This window comes from Epinephelus lanceolatus, chromosome 20, assembly GCF_041903045.1.
Source record: "Epinephelus lanceolatus isolate andai-2023 chromosome 20, ASM4190304v1, whole genome shotgun sequence".
Lineage (NCBI taxonomy): Eukaryota > Metazoa > Chordata > Actinopteri > Perciformes > Serranidae > Epinephelus > Epinephelus lanceolatus.
In genome coordinates this window covers 20,434,468-20,460,706 of record NC_135753.1, presented here as the reverse complement: position 1 = coordinate 20,460,706, position 26,239 = coordinate 20,434,468, and the positions used below count along the sequence as shown (strand labels likewise).

Here is a 26,239-nt window from a genome sequence, read left to right as displayed (position 1 = left end):
TTGACACAGGTGATTTAAGAGAGACATGAATATCTCACGTGAACAAATCGTTTAAGAAATTGTAAAGGACATATGGTTGCATGTGGATAATTTCATGGATTGTTTGAAGACGACCCTGCATGCTTATCAATTCTCAATCCTGGCTCACTTGATCTTCTCCACAGGGAGGAAACTCCTATGAGGAGATGAAAAAAAAGCTGAGTGATCCAGCATCTCTCTCACAGATCACTGTTGTAAGTGATTGATTGACACTAATCCTTTGATTAATTGACTAAATGTACTAACATCACAAATGTTTCTAACATTAAATAATACTGTCACTATGTTATGTTTTCTCCCAAATGTCATGCAAAAATCCGCCAAAAATATGATTTCACTCACTCGTGTCCTTTGTCTGCAGGATCTGAACAACACTAATCTCAATAAGAGTCCTGCTGGGAGTGGTGTGGGTGGTTACAGGGCTCCAGGAGGCCCCATGAGCTCCCCTCCAGTCTACAGGCTCCACGGAGGTGATCTGTCCCCCAGACCCACTACTCCCACCAGCCCGTCTACCCAGAGGGCCCTGTCCTCTGGCTCCATGACCCTGTCCCCCTCCTCTAGCTACACTCCGTCATCCCCAGCTGGTGGCACAATGTCCCCCTCTGCTGGAGGCTCTGGGATGTATCTGGACCCAGAGCTCCTCATCAACAAGTCTCCCAGCGAGCTGCCGCAGGGAGTGGACCCCAGCCAGAGAGAGGTGGGTGCAGCATTATGGATCTGGTGCAAAAATATGGAAGTCATTACGTGCTTGTTGTTATTCAATGTGTGGAGTCAGGAAACACCTACAAAGAGTCACACAATGTCAAAAGAGAGACACAAACTCACACCAAGAAGACACAAAATAATTATGAAGAGCCACAAAATGGCTACAAAGAGTCACAAAAATTCAACAAAGAGAGACAAAATATCTCCAAGGACACACAAAATTACCCAAAAGGGGCACAATATAACTACAAGAGACACAACATAACTACAAAGAGTTGCAAAAATGACTACAAGGATACATTAAAACAACTACAAAGAAAGAGACATAAAATAATCACAATGAGAAACAGAGACACAAATGACTATAGACAAATAAAATGACTACAAAAAGACACAAAACAACTACAAAGAGACACAAAATTACTCCAAGGACACCCAAAATGACCTTTAAGGGACACAATATTACTACAAAGAGACACAAAATAACTACAGAGAGACACAAAATGACTAAAAGGTGACATAAAACAACTACAAAGAGACATAAAACAACCAGAAGGAGAAATTGAAACACAAAATAACTACAAAGAGACACACAAATAACTACAAAAAGATGCAAAATGACTAAAAGGAGACATAAAACAACCACAAAGAGTCATGCTATATCCACAGAGACAAAATGACTCCCCAAAAAACAACGATGAAGAGGCACAAAATGACTACAGAGTCATAAAATTACAACAAAGAGACGCAAAATAACTACAAGGAGACATACAACAACCATAAAGAGAAACAGAGACTCAAAATGACTACAAAGAAAACACACAACCGCTACAGAGACACAAAATGACTCCAAGGAGTCACGAAATTACTTCCAAGAGACACAAAATAACTACAGAAAGATGCAAAATGACTAGAGAGACATAAAACAACAAAGAAACACAAAACAACCACAAAGAGACACAGACACAAAAAACTACAAAGGGACACAAAATGACCACAAAGAGATGCAAAATAACTCTAAAGAGTCACAAAATTACTCCTAAGAGTCACAAAATATCAACAAGGACACACAAAATGACCTCAAAGGGACACAATGTAACTACAACGAGACACACAGATAACTACAAAAAGATGCAAAATGACTAAAAGGAGACAAAACAACCACAAAGAGTCACGCTATATCCACAGAGACAAAGTGACTCCCCAAAAAACAAAATGGCTATAAAGAGTCACAAAATTACTACAAAGAGGCACAAAACAACTACAGAGAGATACAAAACTGCTACAAAGAGTCACAAAATAACTACAGAAAGATGCAAAAATGACTACAAGGAAACATAAAACAACAACAAAGAAACACAAAACAACCACAAAGAGACACAGACACAACAAACTACAAAGAGTCACAAAATATCTTCAAGGACACACAAAATGACTACAAGGGCACAAAATGACCTCAAAGGGACACAGTGTAACTATGAAGAGACAAAAGGAAAAACTCCAGAGATGCAAAATGACTAAAAGGAGACATAAAACAACCATAAAGAGACACAGACACAAAATAACTACAGAGGCACAAAGTAACTTCAAATGAGGCACGAAGTGACTTCAAGGAGACAACGTAACTACAAAGATACAGAGACACAAAACAACCACAAAGAGACACTGTGGAGGGCTTTTGTAGTTGTTTTGCATCTCTTTAAGTCTGCCCCTCCACCCCTGTGTAAGGGTGGTTTCACAAGTCTCTTTGCTGAGGGCTCGATGTCTCACAATCCTCCCATGGCTGTGAAGATGATGTGATTCAGTGGGAGGTGCTAAGCCTGTTATTAGTGTGTGTGTGTGTGTGTGTCCTGATGAAATAACACAGTGTGCACAGTAGAGGTCAGACTAACTGTTCTCTGTCCCCCTCTGTGCTCTGATCCCAGGACTACCTGTCTGATGTGGACTTTGAGAACCTGCTAGGAACCAATCGCTCAGACTTCAAGCGGCTACCCAAGTGGAGGCAGAGTGACTTGAAGAAAAAGGCAGGAATCTTCTGATTCATGGAAACATTGTTAAACCCGTCTCGCTGTAACGCAGAGAAACTTGTAAAGCAAACTGAGGCAGCATTTTAGCTGTTGTTGGTTGAAAGACAGGATTGGTTGGCACCTTTTTTTATACTTTCTGACAATATTTTCAACCCTCAACAAAGTTAAAGTGATTACAATGTTGACTGGAATTAGGTTATTAACATGATTGTGGTTTTAATAATCAGGGACATGATTTACACTTTAAATTAAGATTGTTTTTAATTGTTATGCTTTATATATATCTGTATTTTCAATGTTTCATGCTGATCATTCCATGATCGAGTTTCTTCAGGATGTTACTGTCATCGGCTGAATCACTTATAATATGAATAAACACACAAAACCCTCAATCAGGGAATCTGCCGGTTTTATTTGAGAGCTAGTGCAAATGCAGATGAGTGAAGAGTGTTATTTAAAATACCAAGACTTGTTTGACATGAATACTTAACAAGGTTCAACAGGTTTAGAGCATGTCCTTGCATCAATGGTCAAAAGGAGGTTGTAAGTCTGTTAAACAAATGGAAACAATGACAAACATTGCAGAGTCGTCACCGCTGAAGAACATTCAAAATGAATGAACCCCTGAACACATGCACACACACACACACACACACACACACACACACACACACACACACACACACACGGCTAACTGAATGGCCTTCTGATATCACACTGCTGCTAACATCATGACAGAGAAATGGAAACCTAAATCAAGGCTTGTTCTAGTCGGAGAAGCCACTAAAACAGTGAAGCGCCAGACTTGACAAACACATTGTTTCCATGAGCAATATTTGTATGATCTTAAAGGAAAATATAAAGTCTCAAATCTATAAAAATGGAAATACTATTCAGAAAAAATCACACCTTACTCCTCCAATTGTTGTTCTTCTCCTCAATATGGCAAATACAGTTTAATGACTCTCTTTAAATAATTTCCCACACCGTTCTTTCATTTACATTTTCATTCACTCGTTTTTGTTACCGCACCCAAACTTAATTTAAAGGTCCACTGTGTACGATTTAGGGGGGGTTTAGTGACATCTAGTGGTGAGGATGACAGATTGCAACCAGCTGAAACTTCTGGTTAGGATTCTTTCAGTGTTGAAAGAATCCTAACCAGGAGCCGAATTATCCAAAGAGGTCTCTTCCTCTCCAAAACAAACCGACCAGGTCATAAAAACAGGTAAAATCAGTGAATAAAGCAGTTTCATGTTAAAAATCTGCGTTTCTCCTATGATTTGGCATAGCACTTGCTAATGAGTTTTAAACATTTTCTGATCCAGACGTTTAGGAGGTTATTAGCGGGAGCCAAATTACTGGCAGAGGTTTCCTCCTCACCAAAACAAGTGGACCTGGTGATTTATACCAGTAAAAACAATGAATAAGGCAGCTTCATGCTAAAAATAAGTAGTTTTGCGACACTGTTTGGCTTGTTGCGAGGGGCTCCTAACTACGGTAGCCAATGCAAAAACGCAAAATGCGAATGGCTCTCTCTGGAGCCAGTGTCTGTTTTGTCTGTTCTGGGCTACTGTAGAAACATGGCAGTGCAACACGGCCAGGGGTAGGCAACCTGCGTCTCCTTTAGCCCCCCTCAAGAGGCTCTCTAAAGCTTTGACAAAAAATATCACATGAAAATGAATAATTAAAAAAAAAAAAGTTTCAACGTTTCATCAACTACATTGTAGTTCATACATCTACGACCTGGCGCCTTTTCCTCTAAATTTCGTCAAAACTCAACAGCTATAGCTAGTCTTGAGCCTCAATTGCTAGGCTAGCTATGGATTCTACTTCCGTAAAAGTCTCAGAGGAAAATACAGAATTTAACATGCATGGACAGATTTGTTTGCTTTCTCTACCAACGCTGCAAAGTTAAAGTGCCAAATAATCATAAACATCCCACTGCAGAGGAGCCAACTTGTGGTAAAATATATTTTTGAATGCCCATTGCTACATTAGCGATAGCAATAGGCTAATTCGATAGGCTAATTTAGAGTTTAGATGATGATAATTTAGATGCGCAGATTATTTTGAATTATTTTTGGTCAAAAATGGCTCTTGTAGTGATAGTGATAGCTAAGGTCGCTGACCCCTGAACGTAGCAATCTCCGTGCATGAGACCCACTCCCTATGTAGATATTATCGGCTCATTCTAAGGTAACGAAAACACGACAATTCTTACTTTCAGGTGATCAAACACCAGAAAAAACACCCTCATTATATTATATTACATTTCTGCTCATATATCCCCCTAAATCCTACACACTGTGCCTTTAAGAAAAAGCTAACATTATACAACAACAGGAAAGTGTTATGCAGACAATGGTGAGTCAGCACCTGCGGCTTGGCAGATGACATATATTTATATTTTTTTTTATCCCCATTAAAAAACATTTTTGAAATATTTAATCAGAGTTAAATTATTTAGCTTTTAAACTGGACAAATTCCTTTAGAGTTTCTACAAAAAATGCTGTTGCTGGCGTGAAGGTTTTCCAAATGTAAGCCTACTGGGCGTCCAAGAGCATGAGGTGCACAAACAGTCCAGCTGAGCAGATGACGTCACCTCTCTTGGTGAGCAGAGGTACGTGGCGATATCCTGGGAAAAAAGGAAGTGAGTTTTAGCTTCGTCAGCAAAGTCGATTGTATAAAACTGAAGTCATATGATAAACATAACGCTGTCAGCAATTCTTGTCTCGTTCTTATCTATCAAATACTTGAACACCTTTATGTTTCAGTCATTGGTGTTAACTGAATCCTCTCAGCTCTCAGTTCAGTGTCTCTCCACAGAAAACTCTTGCTAACATCTGGGCTTGTTTGAACTTGCTTCTCCAGTTCAGTGCCTTTTGCTGTTTAAGCTGGACTCTCTTACCGTTCTGTACACTGGTGAGTGGTAGACAGTACTGCCCGACGAGATCATTCTGGGATGTTGAGTCATAGTCCTCCACCACAAACCTCAGCATGGCCAGCTCTGGGACGTGGATGTCAAACTTGAAGCTCTCATTCCACATTGGGTTGAACCCTGCAGGGATGGATTTGTGTTCAGCTGGCGCAGCTCGCTAATATATTCATATTTTCTGCCATGGTGTGCGACATCTGCTCTGAGGAAAACTGATAATTCATGTATGGAACAAATCAGGGTGTGTCCACGTCTGAGTAAGTTTATGTGCTCACCGTTGTTTTCAATGTAGTGCGTCTCCTTGGTGGCGTTGTCTGCTGGGACGCCGTAGATCTCCACTCTCACCAGAGGGTCAACGATGGATCTGTGTTTGTCCTTGTTCACTTTAGGCAGCTGCTGAGCTGAGATCACCTTTTGTATGTGGAAACGAAAGACAAAAATGTATCAATACAAAAATAAATGTCTACGGCGTAAGAAGTCTGTAGTAAATACAAAGTTTTAAAGGAATACTTCACCCACAAAATGACCATCTGTGTATCATTTGTTCACAGTGTTACATTAACTTCATGAAGAAAACGTTGTTTTTCTTGCATGCCTCCATGGCGAATAAATTATCCAAAAGCAGACAAAATTCTTGATGAATTGGAGTAATAGGGGGCCGCACTCAACAGCAGCAAAACTATATCAAAACATCTGTTTACAAACTCTCACACAACTTATGCAGCACAATCTAAGTCTCATTTACCCAGTCGAATGCTCAGTACTTCTCAAACACATGCATCTTCACTAAAACCTTATAATTTAAAACATGTCAGTACAAACAGTCTCATGCATGGATGAGTAGTGTGTGTGTTTGAACTCTGTGCATTCCATTGTACAAGTTCAAACACGCGTGCTTCCCCAGGTACACTACCTGTACGCCGAAGTGTTTTAAATAGTAAAGTCTAAGGACTTGGGTTGTAATGCATTGCAGTTGTGTGATGTTGCATTCCAGGCAAGGTTCTAATCCTGTAAGTCACCGCTTCAAGTCACGACTTCATAGCGTTCAAGGCAAGTCCTGCCAAACTATCAAACCAACATGGTGGACCATGTGGAGTTTATGTTTGTTTACGATCACTTCTATCACCTTGCTCATTTGAGCAAAACGGAGGAGGAGAAACGGCCCATAAGGTCGCAGATGCTATTATACTTTTTTTTTAAAGTTATCTGTGTGTTTGGAAACATATTCTGTATTGATTTATTCTTGCACTGGAAACTAGCTGTTAGAGCGGCTGCCAATAATACGTTAACAATAGGGTTATTTTTTGTCTATTTCTCACTGTGTATCACCTGCATCAGCACCGTGGGGCTGCCATTGTTGTTTAGAGGAGTAAGGTAATTGGTTTAGACGGCTGTGTGTTGTCAGAGAGCGTAACTGGGAGTACATCGATCTGGTATGAGTTCACGGGTGATAAGTAATACAGAAATTCATATCTGTGTAATCACAGACTGACTGGCAATACATGATATACATCTTGTATGTATTTTCCAGAAATGGGCGACATATTTTCAGTCGCACGTCAAAGCCAGATGAAGAGATGTCACAAACACTTTTAAAAAAAACGGACAGTGATCACAATAAAATGCAAAGACAGGGATTTTTTTCTGTTTGAAAATATACAGCTGCACAACATGTACATGAAAAAATATATAAAATAAATAGCAGGGCTGTACATGGATGTTTTTGCACACAGCACTGGAGCTACAGAGGTTTAAAGGTTTGCAGCACAGGACACAAAACTGTAACATGAATATAAAAGTATCAAGTAGGCCTAAATCCACTATAGTTTAGAACAATTAAAAATCTTTGTGGTGGGAGTCAAAAAGTTGTTTTTTTATGGCTTTTAAAATTAATCTAGTGCTGGAAAATTATTTTAATATTTTCATTTATTTAGGCTATTAATCTTATTTATGCACACAACATCCAGGCACTATCTCCATGTCACAAAATAGAATACAACTATTAAGAAGAGTGGCGATGCGCTGTGCTCCACCTCACACACAAACTAGCAGCGCAGCACTTGATTGCACATGTGCTGCGGTCATTTCATTCATCTCACAGACTGATTTAGCTTAGCACATGCAACATATCGACCGATGTCACACTGTAGACTAATTAACAGACAGATTAAACACAGTAGCAGCTCTGTGTCTCTCTTAAAGTGTAAGAGGAGAGATGCACACTGGTATTTATTATGTAACACAATTTGACCCTGTATCGATATGGACGGTGTGGTCTAAATTGATATCTTGCTTGAAAATATATCAATATATCATACATAGTTGTTATATCGCCCAGCCCTAGTAACTGATAAACAATGATCATTTTGTGGGTCAAGTATTCCTTTAAAATACAAGTTCAAAAACTTGACTCCACTCTATGGGGCACCCTCTAACTCTTACTCAGACCTATCTTTCAAGTTTTACAGCAAATAACTCACCATCACATTAAAGGTCTTCCTCTTTAGCCAGGGTCCTCTGGACAGTGTATTGGGATCAAACTGAGACGACAGGTCTCTCAGGAATTCAGGCTTCAGGATGTAGCCACAGAAAGCATTTGGCAGGAACCGACCCTGGTTTAGCTGCATCTCCTTGGAGGGAGTCTGGAAGTTCAATGCCACTGAAAACCAAATCAGAGAGAGAAGGGAGAGAGAGTGTAAACATTACTCTTAAAGGTTAACTTTGGTATTTTTCAACCCAGAGCCCATTTTCCCTTGTTCTTGTGTCAAAGGGACTAATGGGAACAGCAATTTTTGAAATTGGTCCAGTACTGAATGAGAGGGCTGCTGTTATGGAACAGTTTGTAACCACTCCGGGCAAGTTCCCATCAAAGGTCTGTTTCTGTAGGGATTCTTTCCATAATGTTGTCAGACACTTAGAGGAATAATCAAAGCCGATCAGCGGCAAAACAAGCACTTTTAGTGGGTGCACAAATGCCCTGAGTGGGTAAATTGCAGCTTGCTTTGCTGCTGTCGGCTGAACCAATTTCAAAAATTGTTGTTGCCATTAGTAACTTAGACACAAAAGCATGGGAAAATAGGTTCCAGCTTGAAAAATACCTTAGTTACCCTTTACTATAGCAATGGCACTTACTAATGGCTAAAATTCTGCATGTATTAAGCGGAGTGTACCTATCTGGCAGCCAACGTTCCACATGGGCACTGGGTTATAGTTGGAGGAGTCGGTTCTGGAGCCAGCAGGGTAGATCCTACTGAGTTTGTCCATGTTGTGATGGACGTAGGCAGTCCCTGAAAACACATCACAACACTTGAAGTTAACTTTCATACTCTGCTCATGAGAAATCAACTGCAACGTGTCAGATAGATGTGATGTTTACCTGAAGTGTCAGCCAGGTTGAAAGCTTTACTCTCCTTGAAGGACGACATCTCATAGAAGGCCTGGTTTTCTTTGGCGTGTTCAAAGCCATTAAAGTGGACACTCTTGCAGTAGATGACGATGTCTGAGAGCTCTTTGGCAAGTTTGATTTTTGATTTCTAAAAGGAGAGGGGAAAGTGGGTCAGTTTTGTCGAAGAAAATACATATATCTTTAAAAAGTATTACAAATGAGCATTTGACCCACCTTTGGTTTGGCTTTTTGGTCGTTGTCTTTGCAGTCTGCAGCCTCGTCCTCCTCAGACACTGTGTCTTCATCTATGGTGCTGTTATTGTTGAAGGCAGCATCCAGCTTGTTCAGTCGCTTTCCCTTGATGAGGAACTTTCCCTTCAGCTCCTAAACAGAAACCAACAAAATGTGTTTTTATGTGTTGTGATGCAATTTACACTCACTGGCTACTTGATTAAGTACACTTTGCTAGTACCAGGTTGGACCCCTTCTGCCTTCAGAACTGCCTCAATTTTTGGTGGCATAGATTCAACAAGGTGCTGGAAACATTCCTCAGATGTTGGTCCATATTGACATGACAGCATCACACAGTTGCTGCTGATTTGTCGGCTGCACATCCATGATGCAAATGTCCTGTTCAACCTTGTACCAAAGGTGCTCTATTGGACTGAGATCTGGTGACTGTGGAGGCCACTGGAGTACAGTGAACTCATTGTCATGTTCAAGAAACCAGTTTGAGATGATTTGAGCTTTGTGACATGGTGCGTTATCCTGCTGGAAGTAGCCATCAGAAGATGGGTACACTGTGGTCATAAAGGGATGGACATGCTCAGCAACAATACTCAGGTAGGCTGTGGTGTTTAAACCATGCTCAGTTGGTACTAAGGGGCCCAAAGTGTGCCAAGAAAATATCCCACACACCATTACACCACCACCACCAGTCTGAACCGCTGATACAAGGCAGGATGGATCCATGCTTTCATGTCGTTTGCACCAAATTCTGACCCTACCATCTGAATGTGGCAGCAGAAATCCAGACTCATCAGACCAGGCAATGTTTTTCAAATCTTCTGTTGTCCAATTTTGGTGAGCCTGTGTGAACTGTAGCCTCACCCTCAGCTACTTTTGCCTTTCTATCATCTTGAACCAGTCTGGCCATTCTCCTCTGGCCTCTGGCATCAACAAGGCACGTCTAAATGCATTGAGTCGCTGCCACATGATTGGCTGATTAGCTATTTGCGTTAACAAGCAGGTGTACCTAATAAAGTGGCCGGTGAGTGTATAAATGTATTATTGCACATTATTGCTAAATCAGAGAAGCATATTCTTATTTTTCAATGGAACAAAGCATGTGCTTTTGGAGACTCCCAGTTGCGCCCTCTCAGTAGCCAATGACAGAGAGGAAAATGTTGTGCAATGCATAATTATAATTTCCTTTGAGGCTGACAATGCCACAGGCATTCATCCCATGGGTGCAACATTTGAACAGACCTGCCCACAAAGGCTTGGGAATGTCACTGAAAAATGATCTGATATGCTAATGCCTCCTCGCTTTGCATTTCTTTTAGTGCTGAGTCCTTTTTTTCACTGCATCTGGGAGTCACATGTGCTTGTCATCAAAGTTATGATAAGGTCTAAAGGAAGAAATATACGGAGACAGTGATTAAGAAGTGTAGAAGGATAGCAAAAGAAAGACAATGCAAAAAAAGGGACACCAGCTGTATTCGATCCTTTCACACTAGACAAACCTGCCCATTTACATACAAACAAAATCCCACTTGATAACAACCTCTCTTATCAAGGTGTTCACTCACAGTTGGATCTTGCAACAACATATTAGTTAATAAACAGCTTATCTGTAAGCGATTACCGAGGCGAGATCATAAAATGCAAAGCTACAGATTGTGTGTATCCACATTATCAACACACAGAGGAGCAGAGGCTTTAGATTGATGCTGTTTTGATTATGTGTTAGTGGTTTTATTTGGGGCTAACATAATGAGGATGAACTTTACTGCAATCTCCTTAGCTTCCCTTCCTAGACAAATCTAATAGTCGATTTAAAGTAAACAGGAAATGAAAAAAAAATCTGGTGGTTCATTAACTTGAGAGGTGGAATTTTAGGTGCGGCCTTCCTTTGGTTTTTATTCAGGAACAAGGCTCTAAAGACTCTGAATGTTACAGTCAGTGAGCTGAGTTTAACACACCTCAGGTGAGGGGAAGTTGCTGGGCATGGTGTAGCCCAGAGGCTTTGTGACCAAAGCCTCGCCCAGGATGGAGATCAAGTAATGGGCCATAAGCTTCTGTTGGTCCACGGTGCAGTGATTCTCCAGGGACAGGATCACTGGGTAGTCTGATGTCTGAAAAAACAAAGGGAACAATAAATAAGTGATGGGTGACTGTCCCAATGTGAAAAGCATTGATGGAAATTAAATGCAATCATAAATATGCCACATGCTTTGAAGGCGAAGTCTTTGATGGCTTTGATGACGTCTCTGAAGAGCACTTTGGATGTGAGTGTGTAGCCGTGGTAAATAACAGGCTCGCCGTTATCCCCGTCCCAACAGTCCAGCTCCACACAGCGACAGCTCTTCATCAGTGCTCTGCAGGGGAGGAATACCTTCATGAAAACCTGCACACCAATGTGATCACTCATGCTCTTTTATACATCACAAAAATGTTTGTGTCAGTTTTGGCTGCTGGGCCATAGTTTCTGCTACCTAAAAAATCTGCTCCCTACAGTGTGAATCTGTATTATTAGTGTCTGTGATACAATTGCTTCTCAGGGGTAATAAAGTTTACCTTGACCTTGACCGTAAATATTAGAATTTTTCTTTCCCAAAACAAAATTATGTCGCTAACTCCCTTAGTACTAGTATAAAAAAGCTGAAAGGAGCAAGAGAAAACTGACTTTATTTGCTGTCAAATTTTAATGCTGATACTAAGGCATGCCAAGGCCAAGGTCAAGGTATGTTCGCGCTCTCATGTATTCAAAAGTCTTACCGTCACGCACCTATCAATTACAAAGGTCAACACAAGGATATTGCGTTAGATGCAAAAGTTACATCTTTTATAATTAGACATTAGTCTTATTTGCAAATAAGAATGTACAAAAATTAATTTTAGTTCTAGATGGAGTTCCTAAGTTTAGTTCCTTGGTTGCCTGGGTCCGGACCTTAGAAACTGCCCACTCCACCAAGCTGACTGATTCGTCTGTTTTATTTGACCTTCAACTTCTAAATTCTAATCAGTTAATTCTTAAGTCCAAGTGGAAGTTTGTGCCAAATTTGAGGATACTCCCTCAAGGCCTTCTTGAGATATTGCGTCCTTGAGAATGTGACAGATGGGGTCACAGTGACCTTTACCCTTAACCACTAAATTGTAATAACTTCATCCTTGACTTATAAAGTGCCAAAATTAATGTGCCAAATTTGAAGAAATTTACTCTTGAAGATATTACCTCCACAAAAATGAGATGGATGCAAGGTCACATTGACCTTGACCTTTGACAACCAAAATCAAATCAGTTCATTGTTTACTCCAAAAAAGCATTTGTACCAAATCTTCCTCAAAGTGTTCTTGAGATATCGCGTATAAAAGAATGAGACAGATGAGGTCACAGTGACCTTGACCTTTGACCATCAATATCGAATCAGTCCATTGCTAGGTCCAAGTGGATGTTTGTGCCAAACTTGAAGAAATTCCCTCGAGGCATTTTTGAGAATGCCATGGCTATACACAGCGTGGAGGCATAATAGAAAACAATCCAATGAGCTTCAAGGGGGATGAATAATGAACCAATCAACAAAGGAACCATCGTCGTTGTCAAGCTGTTTTCAAGCTGTTGTCAAGTATTCTCAAGTGATGCACTAATACCAATGAGGACGAATACTAACAATGGCGAGCACTATAGACTATTGTGGCTATTCTAACGCAATGTTCTCTCAATGACGTCCAACATCATAGTTTGTTGTACTCTGTCCACTCAAATCTCATAAATGCAAAACACTGATGGCATGGCCACGAATCAGTGTGAACTTAAAATTACATTAGATTCGGGCAGATACTTCGGTCCCTATTGACTGATGAGGAAAAATCAAATCCCTCTCCCCCACTGAAATGGGTTAGTGTGGATCTCGTTAAAAGGATGATCTCTATGTCCAACATCCATGAGCAAAATACTCAACTGTGAAGTGGCTTTTTATGTAAAAATAATACCATGATGGGGCAATGCTGTCAGCACCAGTTTCCTTCAGCTAACATTATGTACAGTATGTTGGTAAAGGTAGTTACTTTATGTAGGCTTCTGTGCTGCTGGGTCCTTTGAGCTGGTCTTCCATCAGGTATGTGTTGTGTGACGAGGAGATGTAGTAATGGTTGAGGGGCTGGTGCATGTCCTGATACACCTGTTTGTGGGCCGGGTTGAGGATGGAGCCCTCCTCCTGGTGCAAGTACATCAGGAAGCCATCTTTGGTCATGTGCTTCTTCTGCTTCGCTGGTGGACAGAGGACACGATGAGTACGATACAATATGTGGAGTGTGACCGTTTGTCTTTCAGTACTGTGTAGTGTTGTATAAAACCCCCAAAGACTTAACCCTACCTGTCTCATCCACCTCGTATTTTTCAATCAGCTTTAGTGCATCCTGCATGGACGCCTGCTCCCTCTGCTCATTCAACAGGAAGTTCAGTAGGTCTCTGGCGCTCATCTGACCCTCTGTTTGAGCGTAGCTCTCATAAATTACGTCTATCTCCTCCCGCTTCGTCAGCAGGTCGTAGAAGTGCTTGATCTCTGAGCCCTCCAGGGAGCCTGAATTTGACTTGTCACATTTCTGTGCAACATGAGACATGATGGGACAATCAGTTAAACAGATATACTAGATTTTAAGTTTCACAGATGACAGATTATTATGGGGAACATGTTGATCTGCTGGATACAATCGTACTTTGGGACCTACCTTGAAAATTTCTGCTGCGTAAGTGTCGTCCACTTCGACATTGATCTGTCTCAGGAAGTGTTTCAGCTCCTTCAGGGTCATCTTGTTGTCCTCATTCTTATCTGCTTTCCGCATGCAGTTGATGAGCCAACTGGCGTTAAGATGTAAGGATTATATTTGAACTAATTAAAAACAAAACAACACACCTGGGACTGTAAAAAGCACTTGTCGCCTCTCATGGGTTCAACAGAACGTTTAAGAAACATGTATGCAAGACTTTGTCAAGGATACTGCTCACTCTTCTGCTGGCGGCTGAGGTTACGCATGTTGCTCATGACCTTATCCAGGCCGTTGACCCACTGTTTCGCCTCCATCTCATTGGTCGCCATCAGGTCGAGATTCTTCTTGCGGCCCTTGAAGATGATGGAGAAGCAATGGTTTTCGACACTGGGCTCGGTGTGTTTGTTTAGCCCCTCGGACTGACGGCCCTTGCGCACTGAATCAATGTCATCGATGGAGACTGTTTGGAGAGAGGAAGGTGTTGGTTAGAAATATCCCTCACAACCAGAGAAGCCAAGACTAGTCTTAACAATACTTAATCATGTTGTAAATGTCATATATTTAAATTTCAAGTTAAATTGAGATTGACATCCCGCTAGGATATGGAGTCAAGTCTCTATCTGTGAGTTTCATAAGACAATTAATTAAATGGTGGAAACTTCCAGTCTGGATTACAAACAAAATCAAATTATGTTTTTCTTTTTCTGTCAACAAAATCTAATATATTTTATTACATTAGATTACATTATAAATATATTTATAATAGTAAATTATTATAATTACATTACTGAGAAACAATCTTTAGCCATGTGTTGCCATTTAGAACAGGCCAAAACATCCAGAAAATGATATAATTTCTGTCATTCAGCCTTTAATCTGAAGAGGAAAACAGTTGCACGTACACTTCAAGGCTGTCATCAACAGTGGTAATACTCGCTAAGACCTTTCTAGAACCATATACAGTTTTGAGAGTGATATTTGTTTACAGCTGTGAACTAGCTTGCAGTCACAGTTGAAGTAAAACTTTAAGATCCTTCCGTGGGCAAGTCAGTATCTTGCGGCAGCAGACTTTTGGTCCTGACGGGCACAACCACACAGAGCGCCACAAACTACTTAAACATCTTATCTATGTGTGGTGGCTCGCGTCTGTGGCCTTCACCACAAGGCACAACACAGCAGACAGAGACATAAAAACTTTTCAGTGACAGCCTTCAAGCACACTGAATGTTTGGAGGATGGAAAAGAATAAGCTTCTGCATATGGTCAGAAAAGTTAAACTGGTTTTGGGGCTGATATCGCCATAACAAACAGTTGTACTTGTACACATCCAGCAGACACACAGCAACATTAGCATTCATTTAGATTGGTCTTTTTTAGCCACCTTGCATTCCAGAAAACTGGGAACTTAAAAATTTCCAACCTCCTAAGGAAAGTACATTGGTTCAAGGCCCAGACATGCAGAGAGCCCCACCACCTCTCCTATGTAGGAGCAAGACACACTGACTTTACAGGTGTTTAGCCTTTTTCTGTTGTTGTTTTGCATCAACTTGTTGTTGTTGTTGCGCATCTCTCTGTGGTTCTGAATCTCTTTGTAGTCATTTTGTGTCTCTTTGTAGCTGCTTTGTAATAATTTTGTATCCCTGTGATCATTTTGCTCCTTTCCGTAGGCCTTGTGAGTCCCTCTGTGTCTCTTTGCAGCTGTTTTGCATCTCTGTGTAGTTGTTTTATATCTCTTTGTGGGGTTTTTGTGTGTTTGTGGCCATTTTGAGTCTCCTCCTGGTACCTGTCTCTTCGGGTGACATTTTGTAGTTGAAGGCCGGGGAGGGCAGGGCTGAGACTTTGGAAACCTGGGCCTTTGCCCGGTAGGACCTGTTTAGGATTCAATACATGCCAACATCGTGGAGAAGCAGTTGTCTGACATCACACAACAACCGTTGTAAATAGTTAACTATCAACTAAAAGGCTTAAAGTATAACTTAAAGTATGTTTTCCTGTATTTAATTAAAATAATATATAGTAAAACCTGGTCTGCATGAAAACTGATGTCAAAATATGTTACTTTAGGTTACTTTAAACGGTCTCTTACAGTTATCTTCTATGCACAAAGGTTACTCCATAAAACATTAAAATGCCAAAATGTACTTATATATGCAAGGAGCTGTACTACTGAGAGTTCAATTGTGTGTACACTTGCCACAGAAACATCAGTTTGTCACTGTCAGCTATATTTTTTGTTTATGCTTTGTGTTGTGCACCTGGGACGCCTGGAGGTCAAAAGTTGGAAATATCAACTGGAAATTCCAACCTTTGACTTTGACTGCAACACGGCACGAATATTCACTCTCCTTCTATCTCTGTTTTGTCTCCAACACGTCCTGAGGGAAATATGTGGGTTTTACCTTTTAAATGCACCACTGAGTTTACTATGTTAGCCAGCCTCTGACTTTGTCCGCTGCTGTTTGGTGCTGGGCAGCGTACAGTGGATTTACTTAAGCTTTTCAATCAAAACAAAGTAAAAAAGTGAAGCAAAACAGTGAAGATGTGGGCTGTAAAAACCAAAACAAAGAGGTGAAAGATGCCAAAACACTCCTTAGAGCTAAGAGGAACTGCAGAGTTGTTGTTTTTTGTCACTACTAGCAACCTGTTTTACATTACATACAGTCATTTGATCCATTGCTAACACAGACGTATTGACTTAGCAGCTTTAGCAGTTGAAAGACTTTATATAGTCTGACACAAATTAAAATATTTCTCTTCCCAAAGATGAGGAATGCAAATTGTGTTGTTTGGTCCATGCAGGAATGAAGAGATATGAAATTATACAACAGCATTCTTTCTTAATATCCAACACACAGCAAACAAACATGTTACATAACAACAGTAAATCAAGCCTGAATCTTGTTTACCAAAAACTAAACTAAGCAACAGTTTTAGTTGAAGAACCCTCTGAGACGGTTTAAGAGATGGCCTTTGGACATTTTGTTGTTGTCAGCTGTACACTTAGATACTTTGGCAACCCAAACACGTTCCATGGAGATTTGATAAGTGCACTTAAAAACAGTTTGATGCAATCTGACCTCGCTTGATCTCCTCGCCTCACAAGCTGGCACACATGGGCAGCACGAGAAATACTAGGATCGGCAATTCTAAGATGAAAACATGTTGTATGAGACACCCACACACAAACAACACACACTGAAGGTCCCTGCACACACAGCCTTTTTCACCCATACGTTGGGGTCCGGCTCTGTTGTGGAGCAGCTTAATGTACGGAAGAGCGCGCACTGCCACGCATGATCTAATCACACTAAATGGCAACAACCGCCCTTGTAACAAAACCCCAAAGACCAGAGGCTTAGCTAAGAGGCCATATGTTGAAGCTGGGTTACAATCACAGTGTTTCCACCCTTCACATCCCGAGGCCGCAGGCTCTAATGAAGAGCCACCATTGTTGCTGTGAGAGTCGGAGACTATCTAGAGGCAGGACGGATTAAAGGTCAGACTACTTGGAGAGAAAGACACATCAGTGTGGGGGTGGTGTGGAGAAACACACCCAAGGCTTGGTGGTGTATATTCAGCTGACTGCTGGATGAACAAAATACCTTGGAGGCACTCACCAGAAGGGGAGTGTTTGTTCAATCAGCAAATGCACATTATCCCCAGCAAAACAGACCACTGTAGAGGAGTTTAGGGTTGTGAATTTGGATCATTTTCAGAGAATCCCATCGCTCCACAAAGTCCAAGTCATGTCATCCGTGTCACGCCAACATTGCTTAAATACCAGACGAAATTTCATACAATGAGATTATTGTGCAAGTGCAGAGATCATGCCGCTGTTTGTTAAATCTCTTTTCTTCAAAGGGAAGACAGCGTTTAGCAGTGAAGAGGGTGCTCTCTAGCAGGGCCGTGATCACCTAGGGACATTTCTAACGCAACCCTCAAGGAGAGTCTGGGGACAATTTCCCCAAGAGAATTTAAAAAAAACTTACAGCTAAACAAAATATTTTAAAGCATTTTGAAAGAAAAATCTTAGATCAGGGGTTCTCAAAGTTTTGATGACAGAGGGCCTTTTTAAGGAGCCGACATATAAATGATGGCTGCACAGGAACACTGTAACTTTTTTGTCAGTTATACTATGACATTTTAAATGACTTTTTATGACATACTGACACTTGACAAACGTCTTAATACGTTTAAAAGTAATGTAATAGAGAGACAGTTCAGTATTTGACATTGATTGTGCCTACCCACAGCAGTCAAGCAATGACTTCTGCTGGGGTACGGTAACACCACAGAGTCGTATAAATAACAATTTGTTACGTTTATGTATGAAAATGATTACATTGGTTAATGTGCCATATCATCTTGTTCATGATAATACTGGTCTAGTTTTTAATATAATATGAAAAATTCATCGTGATACTAGTGATATTTCGACCTGTTGACATATTGGTGGCAACAACAACCATGGCTGAAAGCAAAATAACTACTGACTGCGGTGGTTCCAAAAGGAGGAGCAGCCTCAGTAGTGTGGAATAAACTGTGGCATCCTTAGGCCTGGGCATCCTGAATGTTTTATGAATAGCCCCGGACTTCTCAGACTCTTTTAGCGTGTTACAGCTCAGAGAACTCATTCAGCAGCTCCTCTGGCAGCAGCAGAGCGTCTCTACCTCTCCTCTTTCACTGTGTGCACACGGGAGTCAGTGTTGTCAAGTGATTTTGTCATAAACCTTTGGAAACGTAAGCACTTGTGGCTCGACAATTTACTACATATATGTGAATGTGTGATAGTTCTGGTAACATAACAGCCTGTCACAGGTTACAGCGTCAGTGTGTGAATGTAAGTTTATGGTTAATGTTTAGCTTGGTTTCAAGGAGGGAAAATAACAGCTGAAAATTATTATTCACAAAATAAATTTTGTGGAATGGCATGCAATAGAGTAACTGCCTACCTACAACATTTTGTGTACTTGTTTGAATAAACTCATAGTGATTACTGTTCAGTCAGTTTGATCTGGTAAGTGCAAATATTATTACTGTTGGAGTTTTTATGTCTGTGACAAATAGCAGACTGGCAGGAATATGAGGGAAGTGTTTCCTGAGATATGTGTGTCATCTTTACAGTGGAATGCAAAGCCTCTGTCATTCACCTCATGTGACCCTGACAGTGTGTACGTGCACGGCAAATGACAGTCACACAGTGTGGGGAAAAGGAAAACAGAGGCTTTACAGTCTGTTGATGAGAAGTGATCCACAGCGGAGGACTTTCTCTGACTCATTTACAGGATGATTTACTGGCGCTACATCGCGATTTGTTTGTAGGATTGTCACAACTTCTGCTTAAGTAAAGCTGCAGATGGACCTCAAACAAAAAGTGGTTAAACAATACGTGCTGTCCCCCCACACTCTCCAACTTCACGTAAGAGCTGTTTAGAGCTGATTGTTAATTGCGACTTGCTAAAGCCCACAGGAAGCATTAAAACTTATTTCCGTAAACAGGGAAATGCCTACAGACTCAAGGCCCATCTCTAAGCGAGTTTGGTAATGTCAAAAAACAGCTTTGACACATGACCGTTTACACGACTGCATCACTCAATATCACGTCTACGGCGTCCGCATTGGCACTGCTCTGTCTTTCAGAGTTTGTTTAAGGCTCCGGCTCGGGGCAGAGGTTATCAAGGCTGGTAGCAGCAGCCGCCACCAGGATGGGAGGGAGATCAGAGCTACCAGAGGCCCTGAGGACGTATATATACTTTCACACCCTGACAGTGAATCGCTAAACCAGAAATCAGAGGAAGATAATCTCTCTCACACACACATGGACAAACACTAGCGTTTTCCACCCTGTCTTTGGCCACACTGCAGTATCTGCGTGTCGTTTCTGTTTCACCACCGCTCTTCACATATTCTGGAGCACCAGTGGGAACTGAGGGGTGTGTTAGCAAGATGCTATTGTTGAGATCTGAAAGGAGAACTCTATGTTGACAGAATAATAGCAGATGGATGTGCAGCTCAAAAAGGCAGCAGGATGAACCAGAACAAGTAAAATAACTTACAGAAACAAGAACCCAGAAGAATTTTAGGCTTTACTAAATCCCTTCTTGCCCACACACAAAAAAATATACAGTAGAAGTCAAGGTGGCACTCACAAGTCTGGTTTCGCCTGAATCTTTTGTGGGATTCATGCCACAACGTCTTGCAGTCTTCCTGCAGTTTGAAGAAGCGGACCTTCTTCCAGGATTTCGAGCGAATCTTGATCAGCTCCCCGCCGACCAGCAGGAACTGCAGATCTGGATCTCCCTCCAAACCTGCAGAGGTCATACACAAATCTTATGTGAGATGCACCAGCAAGGAGAGTCTCTAAAGAGGGAGATTATGGCATTGTTGAGGGAAGATACATGTTCATAAGTTTCCAGTACACTTCTGAAATGTTTGTGAGGTTTTCATCCTCCAGGGTGTTACATTTCCATAAAGTTGGGGCACTCACAAGAGACAGATTGAAAAAGAGAACAGTCAAAGTCATTGTGGAGGTCGAGATATCTTGACCTTACTGGGTTAAGCTCCAAAAAAGCTGGATCTGCATTTCCAATAATGCAACCAATAGCATCAAACATAGCAGAGTTTGACCCTTCACTTTGCAACACTGATATAATGGATGTTTTGTCCATTCTCCAAGGCCAAGGCTCTGCAAGGATTATCTTAGTATTATCTTGCGTAACATTCGATCAAATCCAAGTGCGCTCACAGTGCAGGAGGAAGGGAAAAAGTTGAGATAGCGTTTATTCCAAAATTTAAATCACAACATGGCAGGTGAACATCAGGCTGGTGCAAGTGATGCACCATAATTCATACATAACCCACGTCATCATGAGCCAGTATTTCGTGTACACCCTACATTGAAGACCATCTGAGAATAACTTTAACACGGCTGTCCTCTCACAGACTGCAAGCAGAAATGGGGAGGCGGAGCCATACACCACAAGAACATGTGTGTTGCTGGAAGATTGGCATACAAAATAAAGAACATAGGCCACAATACATCAGCTACACTGCCTGTTTCTCCCCTGTTTTTTTTTGTTTGTTTGTTTATTTGTTTGTTTGTTTTTCCTCCTTCTTCTCCGCATGCACTGTCACTATATAACTCAGGACTTAAGCACCTGCCCCCTCCCCCTTACTTGTTTCCTTACTTTCCCCTTGACACACTTTGGTGTATCACGGCCCTCTCTTGCTCATATTAGGAAGTTTTTCCAATAAAGGCTGTTAGGCTAGTCTCCAGGGAGGGTGGGTGACGGTCACAACCACGCATTATGGGTATAAAATACTTGACTGCAAGATTAATAGTGCATCAATCTTCACAAGAAGCTTACACCCTTTAGTGGCGCTAAGCTATGAAGACCAATGCAGACAAGTAGGAGAAAAAATAAATAAATAAAGAACATATACTTGTGTGCCCTCTTACATAGGATACCTGTGAGAAATATGGTCATGACTCTATTGAAATGAGCTCACTCTTTGTGGACACTGATAAAAGAATCTTAGTCATGTTACATGCATGTCCTGCGGACGTTACTTGAGCGACAGCAGGGCTCTACTGAATAATGAGACTCTGTTGTTAGGTGTATTACCTTTTAATTTTTTTATTAATGTTTGTTTGTTTGTGTCGATAAAATAACTAACTAACTAACTAACTAACTAACTATCATCTATGTAATCGCGATGGCTGCGATCATGTGACTAATGCGCCGAAGGGAGTAAAGAAGTAAGTAGTATTAAGAGTGAAAGTCAGCTTAAGGGGTAAAGTTGGGGTGGTGGTTGGTTCAAACAAAAATTGTGCATAGCATTAGTTTAGGCAGGCCACGATGTCGAGCTCAGCTCACATCCCAGCTACAAAGCTGATCTCAAACAGCCCAATCAACTGATAGAGCAGCTGATTGATGAAGGGAGTCAGCTGGTAGATCACATGATTCCTTTCTATGCAACCAATTGACAAATCTCATTCAGGGCGCTCTATTTAAACTGCTCTGGCCTGCCTACTGTTGTCTGACTTATTAATATTTCTGTTTGTCATTGATGTTGCTCTGTTCTGTTGCTGAGGGGTCTTTGCTGATGCTCTCCCTGCCTTAGGTTTTACATGCAGGCGCATGGAAGGGCAGGGAAGTTTGCTCTTTTTGCCTCAGGCTTTCCTCATTTTTGCACATGGAAGGGCAGAGAGGTGTGCTCTCTCTGCCTTAGGCTTTCATAATTTTTCCACATGGAAAGGCAGGAGGTGTGCTCTCTCTCCCTGAGGCTTTCCACATCAGCACATGGAAGGGCAGGGAGGTTTGCTATCTCTGCCTTAAGACTTTTCACATAGCTGTGTGGAAGAGGCTTTTTGCGTAGGCCTAGGAATGGCAGAGGGGCCCTAGAACAGAGCCACACTACCAAATATAGTACTGCAAATGGAAAGTAAGTTTTCTTTAACTAAAGTGTTCCTGACTGAAATAGGACTTTCCCCCGGAAGACCAGTGTTTGGGACTGTGTGAAACCAAGTGAACTTTGAGTTATTTTAAGGAACATCATCAACATGTTTCTTTTCCTAAAACTACGCAACTTTTCGCTTAGTACATAATGTCATACGTTGTCATAACATAATTCTTTAGATATCATACCAACCATTGTACGAGGATATGTTGGAGAACTTACAGACAGATATAGTATGTGCCAAATACAGATGTGTGATCTGGCCACAGACTTCCTGTTGTATATTTTTAGTCTCCGAGCTCAAACTGGAGTAACCCTGATAATATCAGTTGGGTTACATTATCAGATTTTATCTCCCTCCAGAGACATAGAGGTGATTACACTGATATACTTTTCTCACTGTTTAGCATTCGTCGAGTAAATGGACTTCTATGAGTAAAATCAGTGAAGTGGCCCTTAAAGTAGACACTGCTTGTCCCTTTATAACTTAGCTTGGCTATGACACCTGGTTTTCACCAAGGATTGTTAGAAGAATTGTATTTTTATGGGGTTTCAGGACTAGTTTTTCTTGCTTCCTCGTGGGACATTTTCCATATTTATATGTTTTACTATTCATTTAATTTTGTCTGAAAAGGGCCCTGTAGTTTTTAAGGATGGAAATTTGAACACTGTCAGCTCACTGTGAATCTTGTCACAGTCACAGTGTTCCCAACATGACCTGTGAGTACGTCTGTACTTAGCTCTGAGTGTACAGCTGTAACAGCGGCTTATCATTCAGGTGAAGTAATCCGCTGATTACTGCTTTCTTGGAAGGGTGTGTAACATCTGTAGGAGGTCACAGGACAATGTTGGCAAGACAATGTTTATTTGTTTTCCATGTGTGCAGATTTGAGGTAATGCTGTTGTTAGTCAGTGTTCGTGGGTGGGACTGAACTTTGCACGCAGCTTCATGCATCATCCGAGCTTAAAATGATCATTAAATATAACACAGAGCAGCTGTGTACAAGCATTAATGTCCTCTCAGTAAGCAAAAGGGCATTTGAGGATAAATACATTCACTACAACCCAGCAGAGATTGTGTCAGGGTCGTGGGCAGCACCACAACATTACAGACATTTTTTTCCCCGGATCGCACCACAGCCTCACAGAGCCTGTTTATGAGCCTCTGACCTCTCTGCAGTCAGGGAGGAGGACTGGGCAGAGCGGCTCGAGAGCTCCAGCACCGCCTCTGCTCTGTCAGGCTTTCCATCGGGGGCTTACCTCCCCTCAGAGAGTAGTGGCAGCTTCTACTTGTTTGTCAACTCCTTTTTTCGTGTTATCTGTTTCACCGTGGAGACAACGTTTGAAGTCACCAATGTTACTGAAGAACAACAACAAATATTTCCCATATCATAAACATGAGTCACACTGAGCATCTGGGGGGATTTCATGAGAATCAGATGGGTTTTCTTTTTCCATTTTTTGCAGAGTAATCAGTTTCAGATGCAGAGCTGCCTACACCCTGTGAGCAAGCTAGGGCAAGAAGATGGCAGGAATTAAAGTGAAATGCCCTTGAGGAATTGGGTAATGATAAGGTTTCTCACACAACCTGAGAGGGGGGGGGGGGTGTTGTTTTGTATTTTCCAGTAGGAAAATAACATATCTTTGGAAACAGATGCTCCAAAAGTCCTATTTATGGATGCTACATAGGAAGCTTGAGCAAGATAGGGCAACAAGTTGTCACTATATTAAATCATGTGTGGCTGGAGGGTTGAATTTCCTCTTATGTATCAGTTATAGCCACATTTAATGACTGTAGTGGAGCTTTGTAACAGTTGTATTGTGCTCTGCTCGCCTCTCTTTGAACATGACCAATAAAACTTGAAGCTACATTGTTTTAAATGACTCAAAGTGAGAGGTACATATGACAATAAACACCCCAGGGGAGATCCCCTTTTGTTCATGTAGCTTTTTTACAGGTTCCTTCCTGTAAAGACACAAAGGTTGCATGCCATGCCATTTTCAGCTGCCCTCCTCTGAGCTGTCATCATGGCAGAAAGCAAAGAATCCACCGCTCCAGGCAATGAGGAAGCCTGAAGCCTCTCTCCTGCATTGCACATATAGCATGTTATCTCCCTGCAACACAACAGCAACACACCTAAGACTCAGTGATTTATGTTGACAAGATTAACATCTCCCAAAATCCAGATTATGTAGTCTAAACATTATTTCTGTGCGCGCGCCTGTCCGTGTCCGGCAAAACAATCAGGGCGTCATTGCGCGTCGTTAAGCCCAGGCACTTCTGCACCTTTGGGGGACTCACCTAGACGCTTTCCGTTCTCCTGCGCAACTTTTTTCATCTGCTCCTGGAAAGCCTGCTCCTGGGATTTCGTCCTTTTCGGGCGTTTGTGTAAACAAGACATTGTGGAATAACTTTTTTAAAGAGTAAAAACATGAAAATATCCAGTCGGGGTTAAATGTGTGCTCTGTGTGGAGGAGAGGCAGACACCACCACATAGTTCCCCCCTCATGGGGCGGGTCTAAACTCATCTACTGCTCTGTTATATGCCCTGTAACGGTGCCTGCCCTGTGCACACATGAGAGGAAGGTTGGGGGTAAAGGTCTATATAATCATATAGCCTTACATTCAATTAAAAAAAAATCCCATTGTAATGGGATTGGACACTTGCGTTGTGCTCCGATGATGCATTCAGGAACTTTAGAAAAACATTGAATCTTACTTCCTTGCAGTAATTATGAGTCACTCTGAGGATGATTTCATATGCTTCAAAAAAGTGACATATAGGCTACATTATGACTTTAAATGAATGTTGCATTGCCTTGCCATAACTCATGTGTCTTATCTTTATGGTATAGTCTTGCCTGCACATGTAGTTTTGCTTCCAAACATAATTGGCACACTAAAATCTTATAGCTGGAATAATGAGCTGTGAAATAGCGCCATCCCATGGTGAATACACGTCTACTGTGCTTGTGCCTGATTCGCTAAATCTGTGAAAATCATTTGCAAGCATTCTGGCTGTGGTCAGAGATGAAACCTGCGTGTGATTCCCTCTGCGTGTAACATGATATTGTCATGGCAACAACAAACAAACAAACAAAAAACCCACAGCCCTCACCCTGGATATAGGGGTGACAAATTTGTTGTAAAGCAACCTGGTGTTGCGTCAACAGCAGCCTTTGGGTATATGTTGGGAGGTATTTGACGCCCATCCGGGTACCCAAACCACAAATAAAAACAAAAAAATAGATAAATAGAAATAAATTTAAAAAATGTATGCACCTATTTTTACCTTTACAAACTTCTATTTGTTGATACAGACCTCAAAAATAATGTCACTAAAACACAAGTGAATTTACGCATAGGCTACTGAACATTTCCACCCCACATGGCAAACACTTCAGCAGGTGAGCTCTTGTTTAAATAGCTTTTACAAAGTAGAAATTAACAGGCAGTGTTGTAAATCTGTGCGTCACCAACTCACCATATTTCCCAGCTGTGCCATTTGACTCCATTCTCACTTCAGTCAAAACAAACCACCACTCTCCGGGCTTAAATCCTCTTCTCCTCCACAGCTGTGTCACCTATATTATATTAAAGGGAGTTATCCCAACCATAAAACTTGTCTGCTTGTCCTGTGGAGGGAAAGATCCAACCTGTGTCCCCCTGTGAGCCGACCCACACAGTGCGC

The 26,239-nt window shown here is 41.4% G+C and overlaps 2 protein-coding genes across 4 annotated transcripts in view; one reads left to right on the top strand and one right to left on the bottom strand.

Annotated features, from left to right (window-relative positions):
* vill (villin-like) overlaps positions 1-3,163 on the top strand; it is a 22,446-nt gene extending 19,283 nt beyond the window's left edge. Inside the window, exons 19-21 of one of the 2 annotated variants that reach the window (XM_033638618.2) lie at positions 165-233; positions 401-736; positions 2,670-3,163. In XM_033638618.2, coding sequence (XP_033494509.1) covers positions 165-233; positions 401-736; positions 2,670-2,783 — 519 coding nt within the window. In that variant the 3' untranslated portion in view covers positions 2,784-3,163. The remainder of the gene's footprint in view (positions 1-164; positions 234-400; positions 737-2,669) is intronic. The other variant, XM_033638619.2, reaches the window with a different exon arrangement.
* On the bottom strand, positions 3,164-26,239 carry plcd1a (phospholipase C, delta 1a). Of its 2 annotated transcripts, none has more exons than XM_078162720.1 (15): positions 26,033-26,239; positions 20,237-20,395; positions 14,319-14,547; positions 14,049-14,178; positions 13,694-13,922; positions 13,386-13,587; positions 11,551-11,695; positions 11,300-11,452; positions 9,330-9,479; positions 9,087-9,243; positions 8,881-8,997; positions 8,191-8,369; positions 5,986-6,121; positions 5,684-5,833; positions 3,164-5,410 (listed from the first exon to the last, which is right to left on the bottom strand). In XM_078162720.1, the coding sequence occupies exons 1-15, from the start codon at positions 26,061-26,063 to the stop codon at positions 5,319-5,321; spliced, it is 2,259 nt and encodes a 752-aa protein (XP_078018846.1). In that variant the 5' UTR covers positions 26,064-26,239; the 3' UTR covers positions 3,164-5,318. The 2 variants fall into 2 exon arrangements, with proteins under 2 accessions (XP_078018846.1, XP_033494511.2); XM_033638620.2 differs by lacking the exon at positions 26,033-26,239 and adding an exon at positions 24,850-25,045.

Excerpts from the sequence above, each read along its gene's own strand:
- plcd1a (XM_033638620.2), bottom strand. The coding sequence starts at position 24,949 with ATGTCTTGTTTACACAAACGCCCGAAAAGGACGAAATCCCAGGAGCAG. Across the intron at positions 20,396-24,849 it reads GGAGAACGGAAAGCGTCTAG|GTTTGGAGGGAGATCCAGAT; the intron begins GTGAGTCCCCCA and ends TGACCTCTGCAG. Across the intron at positions 9,480-11,299 it reads GCAACTTCCCCTCACCTGAG|GAGCTGAAGGGAAAGTTCCT; the intron begins GTGTGTTAAACT and ends GTTTCTGTTTAG.